Source organism: Convolutriloba macropyga, chromosome 2 (genome assembly GCF_964194025.1).
Source record: "Convolutriloba macropyga chromosome 2, txConMacr16.3, whole genome shotgun sequence".
Taxonomy (NCBI): domain Eukaryota; kingdom Metazoa; phylum Xenacoelomorpha; order Acoela; family Convolutidae; genus Convolutriloba; species Convolutriloba macropyga.
The window spans coordinates 76974951-76998154 of NC_134469.1; the positions used below are offsets into that span (position 1 = coordinate 76974951).

Here is a 23204-nt window from a genome sequence, read left to right on the forward strand (position 1 = left end):
ATTAAGTTTACCATAACAACGTGAATTTATTTTTTATCCTAACTCATGTTCAGGTGAAGTGAAGTTTTATTAAGTGTATATTTTGAGTGTAAAAAAGTTTATTAAATTATGAATTTTTTGTAAAGAATTTACTGTAACTGCGGTGCACATTTCGTAGGTTAAGACTTCAAAAAAGTTATGTTCGATCCAAAATGCACAAAAACCAAATTTTTGTCATATTACCTTTCACGTTTTTTTTCAAAATCGGCTTTTTTAATATGATTTATTTAATGACGCGAATTAAATTGTTAAAACAAATCGGGTGATCACAAGTACGTACTATATCTTTGCTAGACAAAAATGAGATTTTCAAGTTTTCAAATGTGGCTTTCTAGTCAAAATACAAGCAGAATTTTAATTACTGTGAGCCCCTTTGGTAAGTTTGTGACGCTAGCTGTAACCACAAATACATATACTTTGATCAATTTTAGTTTTAGCGCTAATCCAATTAAATGTACAACGACAGCTTGTAACTTTGATAAATGTACTCGGATTAAAGTAACACCACTCGACAATTCTTGAAGCTGCCAAATGTAATTAACAAACAACATTGACGAGAAAATTAACAAATTTGGCTTGAGAGTTTTTTGCAGCTCAACACTTACTTAAAGTTGGTAATTTTTTCTCTTTGGTTGAAGAAAGTTTGTTGGATTTAAAATGTCAGCGGCTATCGAGAAAGAGTTTAACCAGTTTCAAGGTAGGTTACATGGCAATTTGAGCAATGCCAAAATACCCAATTACATTATCAATCAAGGCGGATCGGTAATGCGCGTTCGCACATAACGCTCCAACCCATCAAAAAAAGAACTAGAAAATATTTGCTGAGAAAAAAAACCAGAAAATGATATCAAAAGCTTGAAAAAAAAAATTTTCATATAATTTCAATCATCGCTCATCCCTCAATTTTAAACATTAGCACCTAAAGGAAAGATTAGAAGAAGTGTTTGGGTAAAAATCTTGACTAAACAACCTCTTCATTCAACGTAAATATAGGTATTAGTCGGATTAAAAAATTTTCTTAATATAAAAAAGGAAAAACGATGAAAGTCATCACAAGATAATTTCTGATAAATTTCTATGAAAAATATTTTATTCTGCTACATGCCTTCCAGTTCAATTAAACCAAAGTTAACCTCGGTAAAAAACAGGAAAAACTAGTACAACGAAGACAGGGGAAACCAAGAAAAAACAAAAAGAAAACAAACTACAAGCAATTTTTAGCCTCTAATTTATGAAAGCTCGGTCATTGTAAATTAGGATATTAGGAAGATTCCCGTTTTCTGCCATCACGTTCATCAACAGTCACTGTAGAATAAATAATCCAAAAAAGAGAACGATAACTCATTTTCTAATACAAAATTATACGTCCACAACAAACTTTGACCGTCATTCGTTCTCAGGGCAAAATATTCTCTAAAAACAAGTGTCTGAGATCTCTGGTTGCATAATATGTCACAAAGGTCTGTAGTTGAAATTTTGTAAAGAAAGAAGAGCTACACCAACAAAACCATTTAACTAAATCAAAGCACGTTTTATCTTGTATCAGTTATTTGTCTACTGAAATTCAATAGCTTTGAAAAAAAGAGGAAAAATTTCAGAAGTATCTGATCTTAAGCTGACAGCTTTTAAACAATGACCCTCTCATGTAGGTTGAAACTATTCTAATTCTTTATATCGATTAAACCGATCCTAATAATGGCATTCCAGAATGCCTGAATAACTATAAATGCACACACTGAAAATATGGTGTCTGCACAATATAACCAATGCACACTTAACCAATGCCTTTATACCCAATGCCAATATACCCAATGCAAAGATACCCAATGCGTTTTGATGTTTTCCCTCGATAATCCCACGTCAAGTTAGCAGACGCTATTACACGTATGAATTAACGTACTCAATGGCCATGATCTTGCCTAAGCGGTCCGTGGGACTTGATATGAAACTAACAAGCAAGGGATGAATTTTTCCGCCGACGTATGTTACGAAATACGTGCAATTGCGTTGAATAATTGGTAGCAAAATTATTAAATGAAAATGTGTAGTGGGTATGATAGCTTTGAGTATATTGGAACTGGGTTTAATGGCAAAAGGGTACAATGGCAATGGGTATGTTGTCATGTAAACGAAAACATAATACCTGTTTGGTTGATACATGTTTTGTATGGCAAAAAATATGTAACCAACTTTGTCTAGGTAAGCATTATCAATTATGAAAAGATGACAAAACGGAGAAAATAAAGGCCCCTGTTTTATCTTTGAGGAGCAAAAACTTGGAAACGTTTGGTCCGGCACTCGTCGTTCACTAAGTTTTCAAAGTAACTTATTATTTCTTTAGTAGTTTGTTACTTTTTGAAACTGTTTAGTTTTCAAATTTTTGTTTTAAAAAATTCTTTCCTTTTCTAAAAGTTTTTATTTTATAAAACATTTCAACATTGTCAGAAGTATGGATTTTAATTACCGGTCCAAATAATGGAAAAATCTCGAAAAACAATAGTACAGTTTTGCTCTCTAAAATATTAATTTGAAGTGCCTCGCGTTATTTGATAAGAGAAAAAACAAATAAAGTGAAAAAATTATTGAATCTCAAAATCCTTTTAACAACGAAAAAAAAATTGAAAAAGTCTCCACATTAATCGATATGATGGAAATATGTATTGTGTCATGTAATCGAAAAAAAAATTCTTGTTTGATTATTTTCTATTTGGTACGGTAACGGAATTTCGTTCAGTAGAGCATTTTCAATTGTTAAGAAAGGACAAAATAGAAAAATTAAGACATGTTTATCTTTGAGGAGCAAAAACATGGAAATGTTTTGTCCAGGACTCCTCGGTTCCTTTTTTAAAGTAGTTGACTATTTGTTTTGAATTAGTATGTTATTTTTTGAAACTTCTAACTTTTGTATTTTTTTTTTGAAAAAATTCTTTTCGTTTTAAAAAGTATTTAATTTATAAAACAATTCAACATCGTCAAAAGTACGGAATTTGAAATACTTTTTTACAAGTCTGAAGTATGGAAAACTTTCGAAAAATAATAGTACAGATTTGTTATAAAAAATATTATTTCGAAGTTCTCTGGGTTATTTGACAAGTAAAAAAGCAAGAAACTTGAAAAATTAAACCTCAAAATTAATTCAAGAACAATAAAAAATTGAAAAAGTCTGCTTAACAGTCGATTCTTTTTTGAAAATTTTTCATCAATCCAACTTTGTTTCCCTCAAACGAAAACATTCATCGGCTTGTTGTAAAGTTTCTAACCTCCACATAAATTTCATGGTCGGCACAATAATTTCGCCGTGATCCTTTTCGTACAAAACTCCTTTTAAAAGATAAGCAATTAGCAAAGAAAAACACATTTATAATTCTCAATTGGCGACTTTGATCTCATGTTCTGCTGTGATATCGTGTCCTGTTAACGGGTGTTTTTGATAGGAAAAATTATATGTCCATAAAAAGATGTGACGGTCGTTCGTTTTTGGGTAATAAGTTTCTCTGAAACGATGACTGAGAACTCTGGTTGAATAATTCATAAACAATATTTTAGAAGAAATAGGACAAAAAACATTGGCAACAAATGTCTGTAGTTGAATTTTTTTGTAAAGGAAGCAGAGATATACGAACAAAGACATTCAGTTAAATCAACGCACGTTTTATCCTGTATCAGTTTTTTGTCTTTTGAATTTCAATAACTTTGAAAAAATAAGAAAAATTCTAGAAGGAACTTATCCTGAACAGATATCTTTGCAACAATGAACCTCTCATGAAGGTTAATACTATTCTAACTTTTCACATTGATAAAATCTATCCTAATCATGGCATTTATGAATGCTTGGATAGTTATAACTACACACACTGACAATATGACTTCAGAACAATATACCGAATGTCAATATAACCAAAACCAAAATACATAATGTCAATATACTTAATGCCAATACAACCAATGCCGTTAAATCCAATGCGTTTCACTTTTATCTCAATAATCTCACTACAAACTAGCAGACGCTACTACACGTATGAATAAACAACTCAACTGCCATGATCTTGCCTAAGAGGTCCGTGGGACTGATATGAAACTATCACAAGCAAATGAGCAACTAAATTATCCGCTGGAGTACGTTAAATCATACGTGTAATAGCGTCGTTTAATTTGTAGTCAAATTATTGGGCGAAAATATCAATGCGTAATGGGTATGATTGCATTGAGTATATTGGCAGTGGGCGTAAGGCAATTGGTTTATTGACATTGGGTATAATAGCATTGGGTAGAATGGCAATGGGTAGACTGTCATGTAAACAAAATATAATTCCTGTTTGATTATTACATATTTTGTATGGCAAATAAGATGTAATATACCTTTGTTCAGTAGAGCAATTTCAATTGAGAAAAGATGACGAAATGGAAAAATTAAGGCCTGCTTTATCTTTGAGGAGCGAAAACTTGGAAACGTTTTGTCCAGCACTCGTAGGTTCCTTTCTTAAAGTAATTTATCATTTTCTTTTATCAGTTTGTTATTTTTTGAAACCTTTTAAATTCGAATTTTTGTCTGAAAAGAATTCTTTTCCTGTTTTAAAGTATTTAATTTATAAAACATTTCAACATTGCCAAAATATGGATTTTGAGACTTTTAATTACAAGTCTGAAGTAAGGAAAAATCTCGAAAAATAATAGTACAGTTCTGCTCTATAAAATATTAATTTGAAGTTCCTCGTGTTATTTGATAAGTGAAAAAGCAAATAAAGTGAAAAAATTGAACCTCAAAATCCTTTTAACAACGAGAAAAAATTGAAAAAGTCTCCACAACAATCGATTCATTTTTTAACAGCTTTTCATAAATCCCATTTTGTTTCTCTCAAACAAAGATATTGATCGGCCGGATATAAAGTTCCTAACCTGCAAACAAATTTCAGGGCCGGCACAATTATTTCCTCTTGATCTTTTTAGTACAATACTCCTATTAAAAATATGCAATTAGCAAAGAAAAACACATTTATCATGCTCAATTGGCGACTGTGATCTCACGTTCTGCTGTGATATCATGTCCCACGGGCCGCGGATGCATGTTCAAATAAACTATTCATACCTTTGCAACCCAATAATTTGGCTCTATAGACATAATTATGCTAAAAGCCTTCCTGATATTTACAACAATAGCCAAGGGTGACACATTATAGTAAGATCTAGCAATTATTTCGACAAAGATAATTTAAGATCAACCAACCAATTGTCTTAAAAATCTTATAACAGGTAACCATTAGGCTTAAAAGATAACCAATTTTTGCAACAAGAATCTCATTTTCAAGATTTTTTCAAGATTTTTTAAGACGCCCAGGTGTAAAACATTGGGTACCTTTTGAGTTTTCTGGCATTGGGCATTTCGCCATGACCTCTTCAAGGTATCTTGCGTGAGCACCCGGAGATAACAGTGGAAAACATGTTTGACAAAATGTCAGCTGGGTTGAATGATTGGAAGGAAAAGAAGGTGAACATGGCCTTCTTCGGTGCCAAAAAACAGGGAAAGGCATCCCTGATTGACTCATTCTTTGGATCAACAGACGGTGGAACCAAAACGACAGAAAAAAAGGAAGGATTTTCATCCGCTGAGGTCAGTTGTTTAATTTTAGGTGGAGAGTTTGTATAGGTGACAAAAGAACAACTTTTAGCAATTTCTGAGTTTAAAGAGAAAGAAATGGCTAAAAAGGCGAAATTAAACAAAGTAATTAATAGAACGGTAAGTTCTTCGCGTTAACATGAAAGAAGTTATCAGGAGAAAACAAGCAAAAAAAATAATAAGAAATAGCAATATTTTTTAAAGTTATGTCAAAAAATTTCATTGGTTTATGACAATAAGAACTTACCACAATCTTATCACGATTTACAATGAAATCATGACTTCAATTCTGTGGCAAGATATTTCCAAATTTCGCCAGATATGTCATTATCATGCACGTCTTATCAAGTTGTATCGACTTTCCATTTACAGCGGTTTTTTAAACCCAATTTGAGGTGTCGAGACTCATTTCAACACTGAACAAAGTCAATCGTCTTCAGCGTACACATAGGGACACTTCCATCAAAATTACAGGACCTGGATAGCGGTTCAAGCGTATTTCAATCTAATCAGAGGTTATTTCGGTCTGAGATGGTCTGATAAGAGATATTTGTTCTTGTACCTCAATCTCGGTAAGGAGCTAACAATGCACAACAGCGCTGAAAATGCGGGGGGGGGGGGGGGGGGGGTGGCTGAGCAGTAGTGCTATCGGGCCAGATCTAGGTTTCTCGTATATCCCGTGTTCGCACTAATCAGTTTTTTCCTCAAGACTGTAGAAGGAAACGGAAGAAGCAAACTATAGCGGCAGGTGGTCAAATGCTATTACTGGCACTCAATTTCAGCCATACTCACCAAAAATGAGACCTCAAGTTTGACCATTTTTCTAATCCACCGCAAAACATAGTTGAGTTTTCCTAAATTTCCTTAACTTTTCTTCAATTTCCTTAAGTTTTCCTTAATTTCCATGATTCGACAGAAAAAGCTTCGAATGTTAGGATCAATTCCGATTGTTCCCCCAGCGCGTTAGAGAGCAAATGCCATTACACAGTAAATCATTATGTAAAATTAGGGCCCGAACTCCTGGGGTTTGCAAATAACATACATAGTCAACTCGGGGGGGGGGGGGGGGGGAGCACAAACGGAAAAGATCAAACTGTTATTTTAAAATAAGGTTTTGGGTAAAATTTCAGCGGCCTGAAACACCAACGCCTTTCGGGCACCCCGAAAACCCGAATATCACACTGTGGTATTTTCCGAACCCTAATATGGACAATGCCAAAGAGACAGAACGGTACGTGAAAATGATCGCCAAATCTCAAATCAAGCCGGACGCATTTTTCTGTCTCATTGCCAGCACGCTGACACCGGAAACTAAACTAATCATAAAAATCATTCAGAAATTAAACTCTGGAAACAAGCCAGTTTATTTCGTCAAAACTAAAATCGACTCAACAATTGACAAAAAAGTGAAGTCTACTCGACCGGAAGACGAAGTGAAACGACGTGTACGGGAGAACCTTCTGGTGGAGTTTGAGAGTGTTGGGATTAAAAAGAAAAGTTTGAACTTGTTCCTCATCGACAGTCGTGATCCTACGTCACACGAATTCTCGGCTCTGCAAGAAAAGATTATCACCGATATCAAAGGGCTGTTCTCTAATACAACATAAAAAATTCTCTAAATAAGTTTTGAAAATCGATGAAAAGTTAATTGTTTTTCCTCGTTATTGTTCATATTTTTAGTGCAATTTTGAAAAAATCTAAGTAAAACTGGTTTAGCTGAAAATGGAAAACCACAGTCTTGATTACTCACTAAAAATTTTGTAACAATCATCGAAAAGTTCGAACTTTATCCAAATAAGCGTTATAGAAAGATTTCTGGTTGTTTTTTATTCTAGTTTTAGAAGAATTTTGAGGACATTTAATTATAAAAAAATTAGCTGAAATTTGACGCAGTGATTGTAGCCCCACAGTGAAGGAAATTTCCATTTTGTGCCAGCGATTCCGCCTAGTGTAATGGAGTAACTTGGCCTCCTTATTTGGCACCAATCCATTGTTATCGTTCTATCCTTCCAAATTTATTTGGGGGATTAAGAAATTTATACGAGCCCGGTTTTTCTGTTAAGTCAGTTTTAGCTGACTATTGGTTTTCGCGGGGAAATAAATAGTTGTTGTTTTATCCTTTTATTCAACGTGATTCAATTTTTTAAAAATGAATGAATGCAAAATTTTTCTGACTTAAGGTGGCCATCTTTTTTCTAATTGTGAACATAAGTTCGCTCAGGATACAATTGAGAAATAGCTTTGATAGAAAAAGCTGTTTCCACAAATAATCGCAGAAACCAATTTATAAACAAATTCATTGAAAAAAGGAATACCTAGCAGTTTAAAAACATTGAAAAATTGGTTCTATCGATAAAAAATCGAAAACAAATTGCATGAAAAATTTGATACAAATAACCAAAAAAATTTATTATACGTGAATAAATCTATTTTTAGATAGAGTAATTGATCCAGCTCTCGTGTTAAATATTATGCTGAAATTGAGCACATTATTGATTTGAAGAAATTATTTTGAGCCGTAAACGTTTTCTTTAATTCAACTATTTTCGTTTTTTTTTTGCTAAACAAGTTGATATTTCCTTATCAAAAGTCATACCAGTCTACCCATCAAAATGTCTTTGGTTCAACATATTTTCTGAAAATATTCAGAGAGATTCATTTATCAATCACTCTATCTAAACATGAACTGATTGACGTGTGAGAACATTTGGTTAAATTTAATGTCTCAAATATTTAAAGCATTTTGTATTTTTTGTCTCCTTTGATCAGTAGAACCAATTTTTCAATTTTTTCAAACTGCTAGTGATCACGCATTTAAGTATCATTGACACTTTGATCAAGTTTTGATCAAGTTCGAACAACTTTGATCAAAAATTTGATCAAGTTTGGAACTGTTTCTGTTAAATAAAACTAGGCGCAGTATTTCAAAAGCAAAAGATTTTAAATGTTAATAACGAATTCGTGTAACTTTTTTTAAAATCAAACAAATTGAATGAAGTTTTAGGAGGGAAAATTTTTTGTTTTTTATCATTTAAAGATTTTCCCTCTGGCGATAGAAAGAACAGTTTTTTGAAATCTAAAAAACAATTAAGAGCTAGCAATAGATTAGGTAACTGATGTATTCATTTGTTTGAATTCTTTTTGTTTCAAATCGAAACCAATAGGAAATGATTTTGAGAGCTTATTAAGTAATCGATTTTGTTCTCAAGGATAAAAAATTTTTTTAAAACTCTTTACTTTACATTAAGAAACAAGGGAAACGCAGCAATGCTAAAGATTTTTGCACAATTTTGAATTAGTTATGTGATAAACTTTTGGGATTTTCTTTGTTAGAGGGATGGTTGCCATTAACACAAATTGTTAACAATCTTTCGAAGCTCAAATATCATTGTATTTATCTTTTATCTATGATATCGATTCCTCTGTTTTCTACTACACTCTTTATCTATGCAGATTTGTGTGAAAAGTAACTGTTCAGACAAAAGCAAGATTTCAAAAGCAAGATTTGTATTACAATTAAATATGCTGTTAACAAAGAATCTGACAGTTTTTGTTTTTTTAATGATTATGCACGACTACTGTCATTTAATTCGCAAATAAGTAATTACTGTTAAACTATACAGACACAGACGTTATTTCTTCAACTGACATTACTCAAAGTTCAGTTGGTCTGTATGGTGTTATCACAGCAGGCTTTTTGTAATGTGTTTGATATAACATTTTTTGAATTTTCAGTCGTTCTGAACTTTGCTTACTATTTTTCTTTTTCAAAGATGTTAACAATATCTAACAGACTGATCAAGAACACGTTTGTCGAAAAGCATATACAAAGAAATGAAGCCAAGTCAAAAACAAAAAAAGACAAATTGACATTATCATCACAAACAATATTTCACAAAAAAACTGAAAGCATTATCCTCAATGAAATAAAGATTTTTAAGATACGCAAAAAATTAAAAGAAGCGCCGTTCAAAATGGGGAAAAATAGATTTGAGACGGAGCAAAATATCAAATTTTTGATTGATATGTTTTGCCGAGAAAACGGTACTGCACCAGTTCCAATTTTTGTTCAAACACACTAAACGCAAAGTTTTGATAATGATTAAAAAATACTTAATGCTAGCAATATGTTTAACATAATTTTGAAGAAATTGGGGCCATTTACCGCAATGTGAACAATAATTATTTTAATTATCTTGTTTAAAATTTTAATTTCATTAGTTACACGTACAGTAAATACTCGTCTTGGCCGACAAAACTTTTCAGTCTGAATTGCAGTGTTGGCAAACCAAAATTATTAACGAGAGTAAAAATTACAATTAAAGATAATCATAGGCCTAGTATAAAGTTTATGAAAAACTAATTTGACAACTTTGATCAAAATTTGTATATTTTAATTGTTTCATTTTTGCTTATATTAAATATGGGTCTCAACGTATGAATAAACCATGCTCGATTTGAATAAGCTTTTGAAGACACAGACCCTCACTCGACCCATAGAAAGACCATGATGAACTTTGGATTGTTCATGAAAAAATTTTAATGGACCTATGAAAAAAACACAGTCGACCTTAAATGGCTATAAAAAGCCTGTAGCTCGGCACACAAGAAGACTTAAGCCCGGGCCGAGGTGTCACCGGCATTCAACGCAAAATTATGTAAGATAAGCGGTGAATGCGGAAAATTTTGTAAGACAAGCGGTGAATGTGGTGAAATTACATAAATCAGGCGATGAATGCGGTGAAAAAAACTTTAATAGCCTGGTAGCGGTCAAATTACATAATTTCACCGCTCAATTTAACGGTGAAATTACATAAATTCACCGCTTACTCTAGCGGTGAACTTACATATTTTCACAGCATTCACTGCAAAACTATGCACAAAATTTGCAGTGAAAAAACTAACTGTTCGCGGCTTAGCTTACATATTATTCCAATTTTTTTTTGACCCGGGAGTTCTTTAACCGGGAGATGGGTCGTGTAACAGTAGCCAAAAATGGGCTAGCTCTCACAAGACATTCAAAAATCTTTTTAGATGTCGAGGTCTAGACTAGTGATACGATACGATTATCATAACATGTTGAAAACAGGTGTACAAAATCTGTCGAATTATAATCAGAAAATAGCCCTAAATATCACCTGCAGACGATGCAACCCGGACCGCCTGGGCAATGGCACTTCGCCCCTGGAGGAGCAAAAGCTTTTCCCAGGCCAAATTCAAAGTGCTGGAGTCTCGGATTGCGAAGATCGCATTCAATGCCGCATTTTGTGAACAATTCCAGGGACTTGTTCTCCTAATTAAGACAAAACAATGGTTATTCACTGCAATCATCATTTATTTTACAAAATTTCTTTTTTATTTTTTTCTAAGGCTTCGGAAAAACGAAATCGAGTTTAAGCAGTGGGCGATTGTTGCTGCCAAAACAAGATTTTTATCTATTTGAAAAAGGAAGTTCGAATCTCAATTTCATTGCCATTTGGAGTAAAAACACGGATTTTTCATTTTTCAAATTAATTTGTTGATGTTTAAATGCCAATGAAGATTTTGTGTTACCCTCCAAACCAATTGATGGCACTTGATGACATCAATTGATGGGCTAACTGCAAACCTAATTTTTCATGTTGTTTTTACTTTTTTGACATTTTCATAGATTATAGCACCGGTTTCGGTATAAAACCCACGGAAAAACCCACCAAAAAACCCACACTGAAATAAACTCCCTTTTGATTAAGAGCTGCGCCATTCCTCGCATGCCATGGCCATCCATAGCGGCCATAGCGGCCCTTGATCTATTACAACCGAAAAAATTATCAATGCAAAATTCAAATTTAAAGTGGGGGTTTATATCCATGGAGATTCATTTCCGTGGGAGGGGGGGGGGGTGGTATTTCCTATCTAGTGTCTGGCAACTAATACGTCATAAAAAGGAAAAAAATACGAAGAGAATTCTTTGATTTCATAATTTTAGCCATTTTGACTTGTTAAGCACAGCACCATGTTATTTTCAGGTTATAAACTATAGAGATTGAAAGAAAGGCAAACATGAACTAACGAAAAATATGTTTTTGGCAGATCCGTTGTACACTACCGCTGAGTAAAAGGAAATTTCTTGCTTCTCTTGATATTTTTTATTTTGAAATCTAAAAAACAATTAAGAGCTAGCAATAGATTAGGTAACTGATGTATTAATTTGTTTGAATTCTTTTTGTTTCAAATCGAAACAAATAGGAAATGATTTTGAGAGCTTATTCAGTAATCGATTTTGTTCTCAATGATAAAAAATTTTTTTAAAACTCTTTACTTTACATTAGGAAACAGGGGAACCGCAATAATGCTAAAGATTTTTGCACAATTTTGAATTAGTTATGTGATAACCTTTTGAGATTTTCTTTGTTAGAGGGATGGTTGCCATTAACACAAATTGTTAACAATCTTTCGAAGCTCAAATATCATTGTATTTATTTTTTATCGAGGGTATCGATTCCTCTGTTTTCTACTACACTCTTTATCTATGCAGATTTTTGTGAAAAGTAACTGTTCAGACAAAAGCAAGATTTCAAAAGCAAGATTTGTATTACAATTAAATATGCTGTTAACATAAAGTCTGACAGTTTTTGTTTTTTTAATGATTATGCCCGACTACTGTAATTTCATTTCGCAAATAAGTAATTACTGTCAAACTATACAGACACAGACGTTATTTGTTCAACTGACATTACTCAAAGTTCAGTTGGTCTGTATGGTGTTATCACAGCAGGCTTTTTGTAATGTGTTTGATTTAACATTTTTTGAATTTTCGGTCGTTCTGAATTTTGCTTACTATTTTTCTTTTTCAAAGATGTTAACAATATCTAACAGACTGATCAAGAACACGTTTGTCGAAAAGCATATACAAAGAAATGAAGCCAAGTCAAAAACAAAAAAAGACAAATTGACATTATCATCACAAACAATATTTCACAAAAAAACTGAAAGCATTATCCTCAATAAAATAAGATTTTTAAGATACGGAAAAAAATTAAAAGAAGCGCCGTTCAAAATGGGGAAAAATAGATTTGAGACGGAGCAAAATATCAAATTTTTGATTGGTATGTTTTGCCGAGAAAACGGTAATGCACCAGTTCCAATTTTTGTTCAAACACACTAAACGCAAAGTTTTGATAATGATTAAAAAATACTTAACGCTAGCAATATGTTTAATATAATTTTGAAGAAGTTTGGGCCATTTACCGCAATGTGAACAATAATTATTTTAATTATCTTGTTCAAAATTTTAATTTCATTAGTTACACGTACAGTAAATACTCGTCTTGGACGACAAAACTTTTCAGTCTGAATAGCAGTGTTGGCAAACTAAAACTATTAACGAGAGTAAATACTACAATTAAAGATAACCATAGGCCTAGTATAAAGTTTATGAAAAACTAATTTGACAACTTTGATCAAAATTTGTATATTTTAATTGTTTCATTTTTGCTTATATTAAATATGGGTCTCAACGTATGGATAAACCATGCTCGACTTGAATAAGCTTTTGAAGAGACAGACCCTCACTCGACCCATAGAAAGACCATGATGAACTTTGAATTGTTCATGAAAAAATTTTAACGGACCTATGAAAAGAACACAGTCGACCTTAAATGGCTATAAAAAGCCTGTAGCTCGGCACACAAGAAGACTTAAGCCCGGGTCGAGGTGTCACCGGCATTCAACGCAAAATTATGTAAGATAAGCGGTGAATGCGGGAAATTTTGTAAGACAAGCGGTGAATGTGGTGAAATTACATAAATCAGGCGATGAATGCGGTGAGAAAAACCTTAATCGCCTGGTAGCGGTCAAATTACATAATTTCACCGCTGAATTTAGCGCTGAAATTACATAAATTCACCGCTTACTGTAGCGGTGAACTTACATATTTTCACCGCATTCACCGCAAAACTATGCACAAAATTTGCAGTGAAAAAACTAACTGTTCGCCGCTTAGCTTACATATTTTTCCAATTTTTTTGACCCGGGAGTTCTTTAACCGGGAGATGGGTCGTGTAACAGTAGCCAAAAATGGGCTAGCTCTCACAAGACATTCAAAAATCTTTCTAGATGTCGAGGTCTAGACTAGTGATACGATACGATTATCATAACATGTTGAAAACAGGTGTACAAAATCTGTCGAATTATAATCAGAAAATAGCCCTAAATATCACCTGCAGACGATGCAACCCGGACCGCCTGGGCAATGGCACTTCGCCCCTGGAGGAGCAAAAGCTTTTCCCAGGCCAAATTCAAAGTGCTGGAGTCTCGGATTGCGAAGATCGCATTCAATGCCGCATTTTGTGAACAATTCCAGGGACTTGTTCTCCTAATTAAGACAAAACAATGGTTATTCACTGCAATCATCATTTATTTTACAAAATTTCTTTTTTATTTTTTTCTAAGGCTTCGGAAAAACGAAATCGAGTTTAAGCAATGGGCGATTGTTGCTGCCAAAACAAGATTTTTATTTATTTGAAAAAGGAAGTTCGAATCTCAAATTCATTGCCATTTGGAGTAAAAACACGGATTTTCCATTTTTCAGGTTAATTTGTTGATGTTTAAATGCCAATGAAGATTTTGTGTTACCCTCCAAACCAATTGATGGCACCAATTGATGAACCCACCATTTGATTAAGAGCTGCGCATTTAGCGCGCTTGGCCATTCCTCGCTTGCCATGGCCATCCATAGCGGCCATAGCGGCCCTTGATCTATTACAACCGAAAAAATTAACAATGCAAAAATTCAAATTCAAAGTGGGGGTTTATATCCATGGAGATTCATTTCCGTGGGAGGGGGGGGGGGGGTGGGGGTATTTCCTATCTAGTGTCTCGCAACTAATACGTCATCAAAAGGATAAAAATACGAAGAGAATTCTTTGATTTCATAATTTTAGCCATTTTGACCTGTTAAGCACTGCAGCATGTTATTTTCAGGTTATAAACTATAGAGATTGAAAAAAAGGCAAACATGAACTAGCGAAAAATATATTTTTGGCAGATCCGTTGTACACTACGGCTGAGTAAAAGGAAATTTCTTGCTTCTCTTTATATTTTTTATTTTTCCTCAAAAGGACAAAATCGAAAAAAATCTAAAAATGGTAAGTGATTGGGAAACAAGTCCCGCAAAACATGTAGAGTAACTTGAACAAACAATTGCCCAATATTTATTCTGACGAACTGCAGCTCCACCTTCAGTGCTTCCGACTTCGCCCAGAAGACACAGACAAGTTGACAGAGCTCAAGAAATCAGAACAGGGAGGACCCTTTTCCTTTCGCCTATTACCCACCTATTCTAATTCATCATTATTAGCTCGCATCTCTAACCTCATGCGCAAAATTAACACTGCGATCAGCAATCAACTTTAAAAAATTAGCTCGAAGGGTAGAATTTTGAGTTATTCGCCTCAAAAATAGGTAAGAATGGCGGCGAATGCTGCTAATTTATACAGGAGACGGACGGCTACAAATAATAATTCGTAAACAATGGATTCAGGATCCAAAAAGCCGGATTTAAAAATTTAAAAAAAATTTGCCAGAATTTGTTTTTAAAACCCCGATGACACTCCCCTCTCACGGGCAAGGTTTTGTCCAACCATATTTCAAGGACCGCACCTCGTGTATTACAGCGTTTATAGAATGAAGTTGACGGCTCCATGGATTGATTAAAGCGTTAAAATGTATAAATGTGACATCTAATGTGATATCTAATGTCATATTAATGTCATGTATCTCAGACACACAAAAAAATGTAGCGTTTAAAAGGTGCCAGTATAAATTTTCATTGTTTAACTTAGCGTCTGTGCGGCCCTAGTCGAACTCCGACGCTTATCTTGCAAGATCTTGCAAGATTCTTGCAAATGTCGCCTATCTTGCAAGATCTTGCAAGATTCTTGCAAATGACGCTTATCTTGCAAGATGATTTTTCTTTTTCAAAGATGTTAACAATATCTAACAGACTGATCAAGAACACGTTTGTCGAAAAGCATATACAAAGAAATGAAGCCAAGTCAAAAACAAAAAAAGACAAATTGACATTATCATCACAAACAATATTTCACAATAAAACTGAAAGCATTATCCTCAATAAAATAAGATTTTTAAGATACGGAAAAAAATTAAAAGAAGCGCCGTTCGAAATGGGGAAAAATAGATTTGAGACGGAGCAAAATATCAAATTTTTGATTGGTATGTTTTGCCGAGAAAACGGTAATGCACCAGTTCCAATTTTTGTTCAAACACACTAAACGCAAAGTTTTGATAATGATTAAAAAATACTTAATGCTAGCAAAATGTTTAACATAATTTTGAAGAAGTTCGGGCCATTTACCGCAATGTGAACATTAATTATTTTAATTATCTTGTTCAAAATTTTAATTTCATTAGTTACACGTACAGTAAATACTCGTCTTTGCCGACAAAACTTTTCAGTCTGAATAGCAGTGTTGGCAAACTAAAACTATTAACGAGAGTAAAAACTACAATTAAAGATAACCATAGGCCTAGTATAAAGTTTATGAAAAACTAATTTGACAACTTTGATCAAAATTTGTAAATTTTAATTGTTTCATTTTTGCTTATATTAAATATGGGTCTCAACGTATGAATAAACCATGCTCGACTTGAATAAGCTTTTGAAGAGACAGACCCTCACTCGACCCATAGAAAGACCATGATGAACTTTGGATTGTTCATGAAAAAATTTTATTGGACCTATGAAAAGAACACAGTCGACCTTAAATGGCTATAAAAAGCCTGTAGCTCGGCACACAAGAAGACTTAAGCCCGGGTCGAGGTGTCACCGGCATTCAACGCAAAATTATGTAAGATAAGCGGTGAATGCGGGAAATTTTGTAAGACAAGCGGTGAATGTGGTGAAATTACATAAATCAGGCGATGAATGCGGTGAGAAAAACCTTAATCGCCTGGTAGCGGTCAAATTACATAATTTCACCGCTGAATTTAGCGGTGAAATTACATAAATTCACCGCTTACTCTAGCGGTGAACTTACATATTTTCACCGCATTCACCGCAAAACTATGCACAAAATTTGCAGTGAAAAAACTAACTGTTCGCCGCTTAGCTTACATATTTTTCCAATTTTTTTTGACCCGGGAGTTCTTTAACCGGGAGATGGGTCGTGTAACAGTAGCCAAAAATGGGCTAGCTCTCACAAGACATTCAAAAATCTTTTTAGATGTCGAGGTCTAGACTAGTGATACGATACGATTATCATAACATGTTGAAAACAGGTGTACAAAATCTGTCGAATTATAATCAGAAAATAGCCCTAAATATCACCTGCAGACGATGCAACCCGGACCGCCTGGGCAATGGCCCTTCGCCCCTGGAGGAGCAAAAGTTTTGCCCAGGCCAAATTCAAAGTGCTGGAGTCTCGGATTGCGAAGATCGCATTCAATGCCGCATTTTGTGAACAATTCCAGGGACTTGTTCTCCTAATTAAGACAAAACAATGGTTATTCACTGCAAGCATCATTTATTTTACAAAATTTCTTTTTTATTTTTTTTCTAAGGCTTCGGAAAAACGAAATCGAGTTTAAGCAATGGGCGATTGTTGCTGCCAAAACAAGATTTTTATCTATTTGAAAAAGGAAGTTCGAATCTCAAATTCATTGCCATTTGGAGTAAAAACACGGATTTTCCATTTTTCAGGTTAATTTGTTGATGTTTAAATGCCAATGAAGATTTTGTGTTACCCTCCAAACCAATTGATGGCACCAATTGATGACATCAATTGATGGGCTAACTGCAAACCTAATTTTTCATGTTGTTCTTACTTTTTGACATTTTCATAGATTATAGCACCGGTTTCGGTATAAAACCCACGGAAAAACCCACCAAAAAACCACACTGAAATAAACCCCCATTTGATTAAGAGCTGCGCATTTAGCGCACTTGGCCATTCCTCGCGTGCCATGGCCATCCATAGCGACCATAGCGGACTTGATCTATCACAACCGAACAAATTAACAATACAAAAATTCATATTTAAAGTGGGGTTTTATATCCAAGGTGATTCATTTCCGTGGGGGGGGGGGGGGGGGGGTGGGTGTTGGTGGGGTATTTCCTTAGAGGTTTACTTCCTATCTAGTGTCTGGCAACTAATACGTCATCAAAAAGATAAAAATCGGAAGAGAATTCTTTGATTTCATAATTTTAGCCATTTTGTCATTTTGACCTGTTAAGCACTGCACCATGTTATTTTCAGGTTATAAACTATAGAGATTGAAAAAAAGGCAAACATGAACTAGCGAAAAATATATTTTTGGCAGATCCGTTGTACACTACGGCTGAGTAAAAGGAAATTTCTTGCTTCTCTTGATATTTTTTATTTTTCCTCGAAATGACAAAATCGAAAAAAATCTAAAAATGGTAAGTGATTGGGAAACAAGTCCCCCAAAACATGTAGAGTAACTTGAACAAACAATTGCCCAATATTTATTCTGATGAACTGCAGCTCTACCTTCAGTGCTTCCGACTTCGCCCAGAAGACACAGACAAGTTGACTGAGCTCAAGAAATCAGAACAGGGAGGACCCTTTTCCTTTCGCCTATTACCCACCTATTCTAATTCATCATTATTAGCTCGCATCTCTAACCGTATGCGCAAAATTAACACTGAGATCAGCAATCAGCTTTAAAAAATTAGCTCGAGGGGTAGAATTTTGAGTTATTCGCCTCAAAAATAGGTAAGAATGGCGGCGAATGCTGCTAATTTATACAGGAGACGGACGGCTACAAATAATAATTCGTAAACAATGGATTCAGGATCCAAAAAGCCGGATTTAAAAATTAAAAAAAATTGCCAGAATTTGTTTTTAAAACCCCGATGACACTCCCCTCTCACGGGCAAGGTTTTGTCCAACCATATTTCAAGGACCGCACCTCGTGTATTACAGCGTTTATAGAATGAAGTTGACGGCTCCATGGATTGATTAAAGCGTTAAAATGTATAAATGTGACATCTAATGTGATATCTAATGTCATATCAGACACACAAAAAAATGTAGCGTTTAAAAGGTGCCAGTATAAATTTTCATTGTTTAACTTAGCGTCTGTGCGGTGTTCCGCCTTCAGTTAATGTTGAATGTGTGAGGTTTGGGGGTGCAGTGGCCGGACGCCAGAGAACAGAGCTAATCAGCTTGCTTCGTTGACGCCAGTGTGTTCCAAGAAAAACCCTAGAAATAGTGTTCTTTTTGGAACTCAAAAAAGTGTTGCTCAGGGGGTTGTTTTCCGGTGCTGCGTGATGTACTTCTAAAATGCCAAAAGAATTAGCAGTTCTCTGGATCTGGGTAATGATGGCTTTCAGTACTGAATCGTAGTATTTTCTATAACTTAATGTGTTTTTTTTACTATGTCAAGAGATCTGATCATGACATGTAAACAATTTTTCATGACAAAAATCAGAGTACTATTCTGCGCTGAGTCTGGACTTTATGAAGTTCCATTCTGTTTATATAGAATCAGTGAACTGAATTCTGAGCTTAATATTGTAGTAAATAAAATGAAAAATTTTTATCAACTGGTGCTCAAAAACAAAAGGAAAAAAATGAAAATAGGTGATGGCAAAAAACTAGTTTCTAAAAGTTATCGCTATACAGGATTCAGTAATATTTTAAACCTGTCATAACCTTCGCTTAACAAAATCCAACTTTCTAACTTCGATTTTTCTTGTAGTTTTGCCCATTAGTTTAACCAAATTTGTGTATTTTTAAAACATGAACGGTAAAAAAAACTATTATGCAATGCAATCATGCTGAAAACTGGGAATGAGAGCATGCAAAGTTCGGGAGCCGTGTAAGTTTATAGAAGACCATCGTGAAGAAGTTAGCGTTGATGGCAGCTAAAATCAACCAATTTAACAGATGAAAATTGTTTCTTTTTACACATAACTGTATTTTTTGCAGACCTGACGGGTCTTTAAATTTGATTCTGTTGCATCTTAATAACGAATTCTTTCTTGTGCTCTACATGACACCGCAAAGGCAGGCTTGAAAATGACTTTGGCCAATTATGCGCTCGCGGAATTTGGATACGTTCAACATGACTAGCGTATCTTTTGAATGTAACCCATTTCCGGTTTGAATGTAACCCAAATAAAATTGTTAAAAAATGCTTGCATTGACATTGCAAAAGGGGAAATGGTTGGACTCTCAGTCATATTTGACTAGACGATCCAGGTCTGCTTTGTAGTGTGCGTGGCCTGCAGAGAAAATTTATCAGAACCAGTAAAAGCAAACATGCATCACAACTTTGGTTCAATTGTTGAACTATCAGTGTTGATTTTATTTCTTCAATATCAAGATGTTGATTACGTCCGATTCCCTCCGAACCCATATAATAAAATAGCCCCCACGACCACGTTTTTTTCAAACAAATATGACTAGCTATCTAACCACGCACAAAATCACATAATCCAAGACTATGATTTGTAGAAATTCAGCTTAAAATTCATCAGCTGAATAAGTAAGTTTTTCAAGATCTCATATTTGTAGCTGTTTTCTGTCGCTGTTTTTTTCTTTCCAGTCCTTTTTATAGACATCTTTAGAGAACAGTAATCAGTTGTTTAAGAGAGACGAAATGTATAGAAAGTATGGTTAGAACCGATTTCTTTCCGGATGCCCGGTAACCCCTGTGCACAACCCCTGGTATAAATTAGGTAGCAACCTGAATCTGGAGTCGACCCGAAAGACCAATTTGACACAATTAAAATAAACCTTTTCTTGTTAACGCTTTTTCAATTTCATTGTTTTGTACTTAACATAAAGATCAGACAATTAACCAAGTTAACTAACAAAGGGGACAACATAATTGGCGTACCGGGTTGACCTTTCTTGGCAGCCATATCCAAGAACCAAATATGGTTACATAGAGGCCATGAAGAAAGTTCAGGCATCATCTTGCCCTGGTCGCCGAGACAACGATGTATTGTGTTTCAATAGAAGCCAAGAACTCCGGGTTTTCATGGTTGCCAAGAACACCATGAACAAAACTCGTTTTTACCTCAACTGGTAAAAACCGCTTGAAAACGTACTTGTTGACATTTCTGGAGGTATCCGGGGTTCCTGCATGATCTTGACATGGTTGCCCAGAAAACCATGTACAATATTTCAATGGTTGCCAACAAATCCGTGATGGGTTTTTCATGGTTGCCAAGAACACCATGAACAAAACTAGTTTTTTACCTCAACTGGAAAAAGCTTGGAAAAAATACCTGTTCACATTTCAGGAGGCATCCGTTTTTGCATTACATCCGAAAAAACCATGCTGGCGGTAACGGTACGATGCACCCGCCAGCTTGATTTTGTTGGTTACCTTGAATGGTTTTCTCAGATGTAATGGAGGAAACCCTCCTGAAATGAAAACAGGTACGTTTTCAACCTTTTTAAAACCAGCTGAGGTAGAAAAAACTAGTTTTGTTCATGGTGTTCGTGGCAACCATGACAAACCCATCATGAATTTCTTGGCAACCATTGAAATATCGTACATAGTTTTTTTGGCAACTGTGCCAAGATCATGCAGGAACACCAGAGTCCAATGCATGTGTGTTTTAAGAGCTTTTTGAGCAATGTTGCCATTTTCCATGGTCAGCTATATGGTTGCCAAGTTACCATAAAATTCATGTATGGTTTGGATATGGTGGCCAAGAAAAGTTTATGCTGGTCAACCTGGGTTCAGAAACATCATTATCGCCTGTGCTTGCTCACATCGAAATTGACACTTGTCTAAGTTAAATGATTTTTTTTAAAAATTCAAAGTGTAGTAAATTAGAAAATGCGGGATACAATAATGCTAGTATTATAAACTACTTTTGACTAGCGTTTACAGTAGCCGCAATGCAACTCACAAAAACTACAGCACTTTTGTCGCTCTCAAGAGGGAAAAATTTCTATAGCTCATGTGATTTTTTGAAGCAAATAAATTGAAATTATAACCAAAGGTTGAAAACTTTATATACAAGTCAATAGTTTCAAAGGTGCTAGGTTTATTAGCCGACACAATGCTTAGCCGACAAGGGTGAAATGCGAAACTTAGCCGACCTTTTATAACTGGTCAAAATATCTCATTGGTCGGTAAATCACTAGCTCAATGAACCATTGTCTTTGATGTGCTGTTGGATAGCGCTCCACCCGGCCGCTCCGTGGCCTCACCCCCCCTGGCGCGGGGGGGGGGTGCAGCCAAAAGAGCTTTGTTACGCTAGGTGATAAAACTGCCGTAGATTTGCCCTCTTACGAAAAAAAAAAAAATCGTTATAAATCGGCCAATCACAGCTTCAGAATTAATCTCTGCCCATTTCACCTGAATTGTCGGCTAACAGCCTCATTTTCTAGCTGTCCGCTAAGCGCTTGTCGTTCTATACGGCATCCACTGGTTTCAAATTTATATATATTTTTTGATAACTGACATCTGTGGTGAAAGGAAAAGGGGGCTTACAGGAGCAAATTCTTGCGTTTGTTGTGAACGAGTTGAACAATAAGGATCTGCGCCAAGCGATGAGAGAGAAAAGAGCGAACAAGGTGTCCACTATTGTGGAACGGATGCAGTGGCAGAACTTATCAGTTAGCCGAGCTACAGTTGACAACGGATTCACAAGCAACAATGTCAGCATATTTGAGCACGTTCTAAGAGAAGCACTGCTCTGTGCCCGAGATGTATCTGTTCGCACTATGGAAAAGATTGCAACATCCCTTTAATACCACCCCGGGAGGAGGGTTCACCCCTATTTCACCCCTAATTAGCGGGGATTAGGGTGTAATCCGTTTCTAGTCTCTTAGTCATACGTACGTGTGGTATAACTATCCTCAAACTAACCTATGGATTGACTGGTGCTTAGAATATTGGCCGACAGGGCCCCTAGCCGACAACGAAAATGAGAAATATAACCACCATCTTAAACGTGATTGGTCAAAACATCAATAGTTTGTTAAAACATTACATTATAGGTGTGCGGTCGGATTATCGGTTTAATTTTTAGTTTTTCAGTTTTTCGGCTTAACCCCCTGTCGACCAATTTGGCGATTACCAGACTGGTTATTCACTAACAATCATCTGTACATATCAGCTACCTTTGGCTATTTTGTATTCTTTAATTTAAATAAAATCAAGACAGCCTAAATTAATGTTTCTATCGCAGCATTTATTTTCCATATTCCCGGGTCGAGGTTTAATCAAAAAATAATGTAAGATTAGCGGTGAAAAAAAACTTTTTTCACCGCAAAGCGCCCGCATCTCTTAACGTTGAATGCGGTGAATTTTTGTAAGATTTGCGCTGAATTTAGCGGTAAAATTTTCTTTTCAAAGCATTCACCGGATTTTTTACAAAAAAGAAACTGCCGTACAGAAGTTCGAGAAACTCACCTGCCGCATGTCACCAAATTCTTATTCCACTGCGCCATATGTCACTTACTTCAATAATATTTCCTGTGAATTTAAGATAAGCGTTGAATTTAGCGGTGAATATTTGTAAGATTTGGGATTTTAGCGCTGAAAATTTTTTTTCAAC

At 35.0% G+C, this 23204-nt stretch overlaps 1 protein-coding gene across 1 annotated transcript; it reads left to right on the forward strand.

Annotated features, from left to right (window-relative positions):
• The first annotated feature begins 574 nt into the window (after window positions 1–574).
• LOC142335005 (uncharacterized) lies at window positions 575–22560 on the forward strand. The gene is made up of 8 exons (XM_075383334.1): window positions 575–736; window positions 5439–5647; window positions 6784–7239; window positions 10800–10940; window positions 13751–13937; window positions 16989–17123; window positions 18110–18227; window positions 22134–22560. The coding sequence occupies exons 1-8, from the start codon at window positions 697–699 to the stop codon at window positions 22393–22395; spliced, it is 1548 nt and encodes a 515-aa protein (XP_075239449.1). The 5' UTR covers window positions 575–696; the 3' UTR covers window positions 22396–22560.
• Window positions 22561–23204: the final 644 nt, after the last annotated feature.

What these genes read in the sequence shown, in the direction of transcription:
- LOC142335005 (XM_075383334.1), top strand. Translation starts at nt 697, where the DNA reads ATGTCAGCGGCTATCGAGAAAGAGTTTAACCAGTTTCAAG. An exon ending in AAGGATTTTCATCCGCTGAG is followed by an intron (nt 5,648 to 6,783) that starts GTCAGTTGTTTA and finishes GTAAAATTTCAG; the next exon opens with CGGCCTGAAACACCAACGCC. An exon ending in TTTCCCAGGCCAAATTCAAA is followed by an intron (nt 13,938 to 16,988) that starts GTGCTGGAGTCT and finishes TATCACCTGCAG; the next exon opens with ACGATGCAACCCGGACCGCC.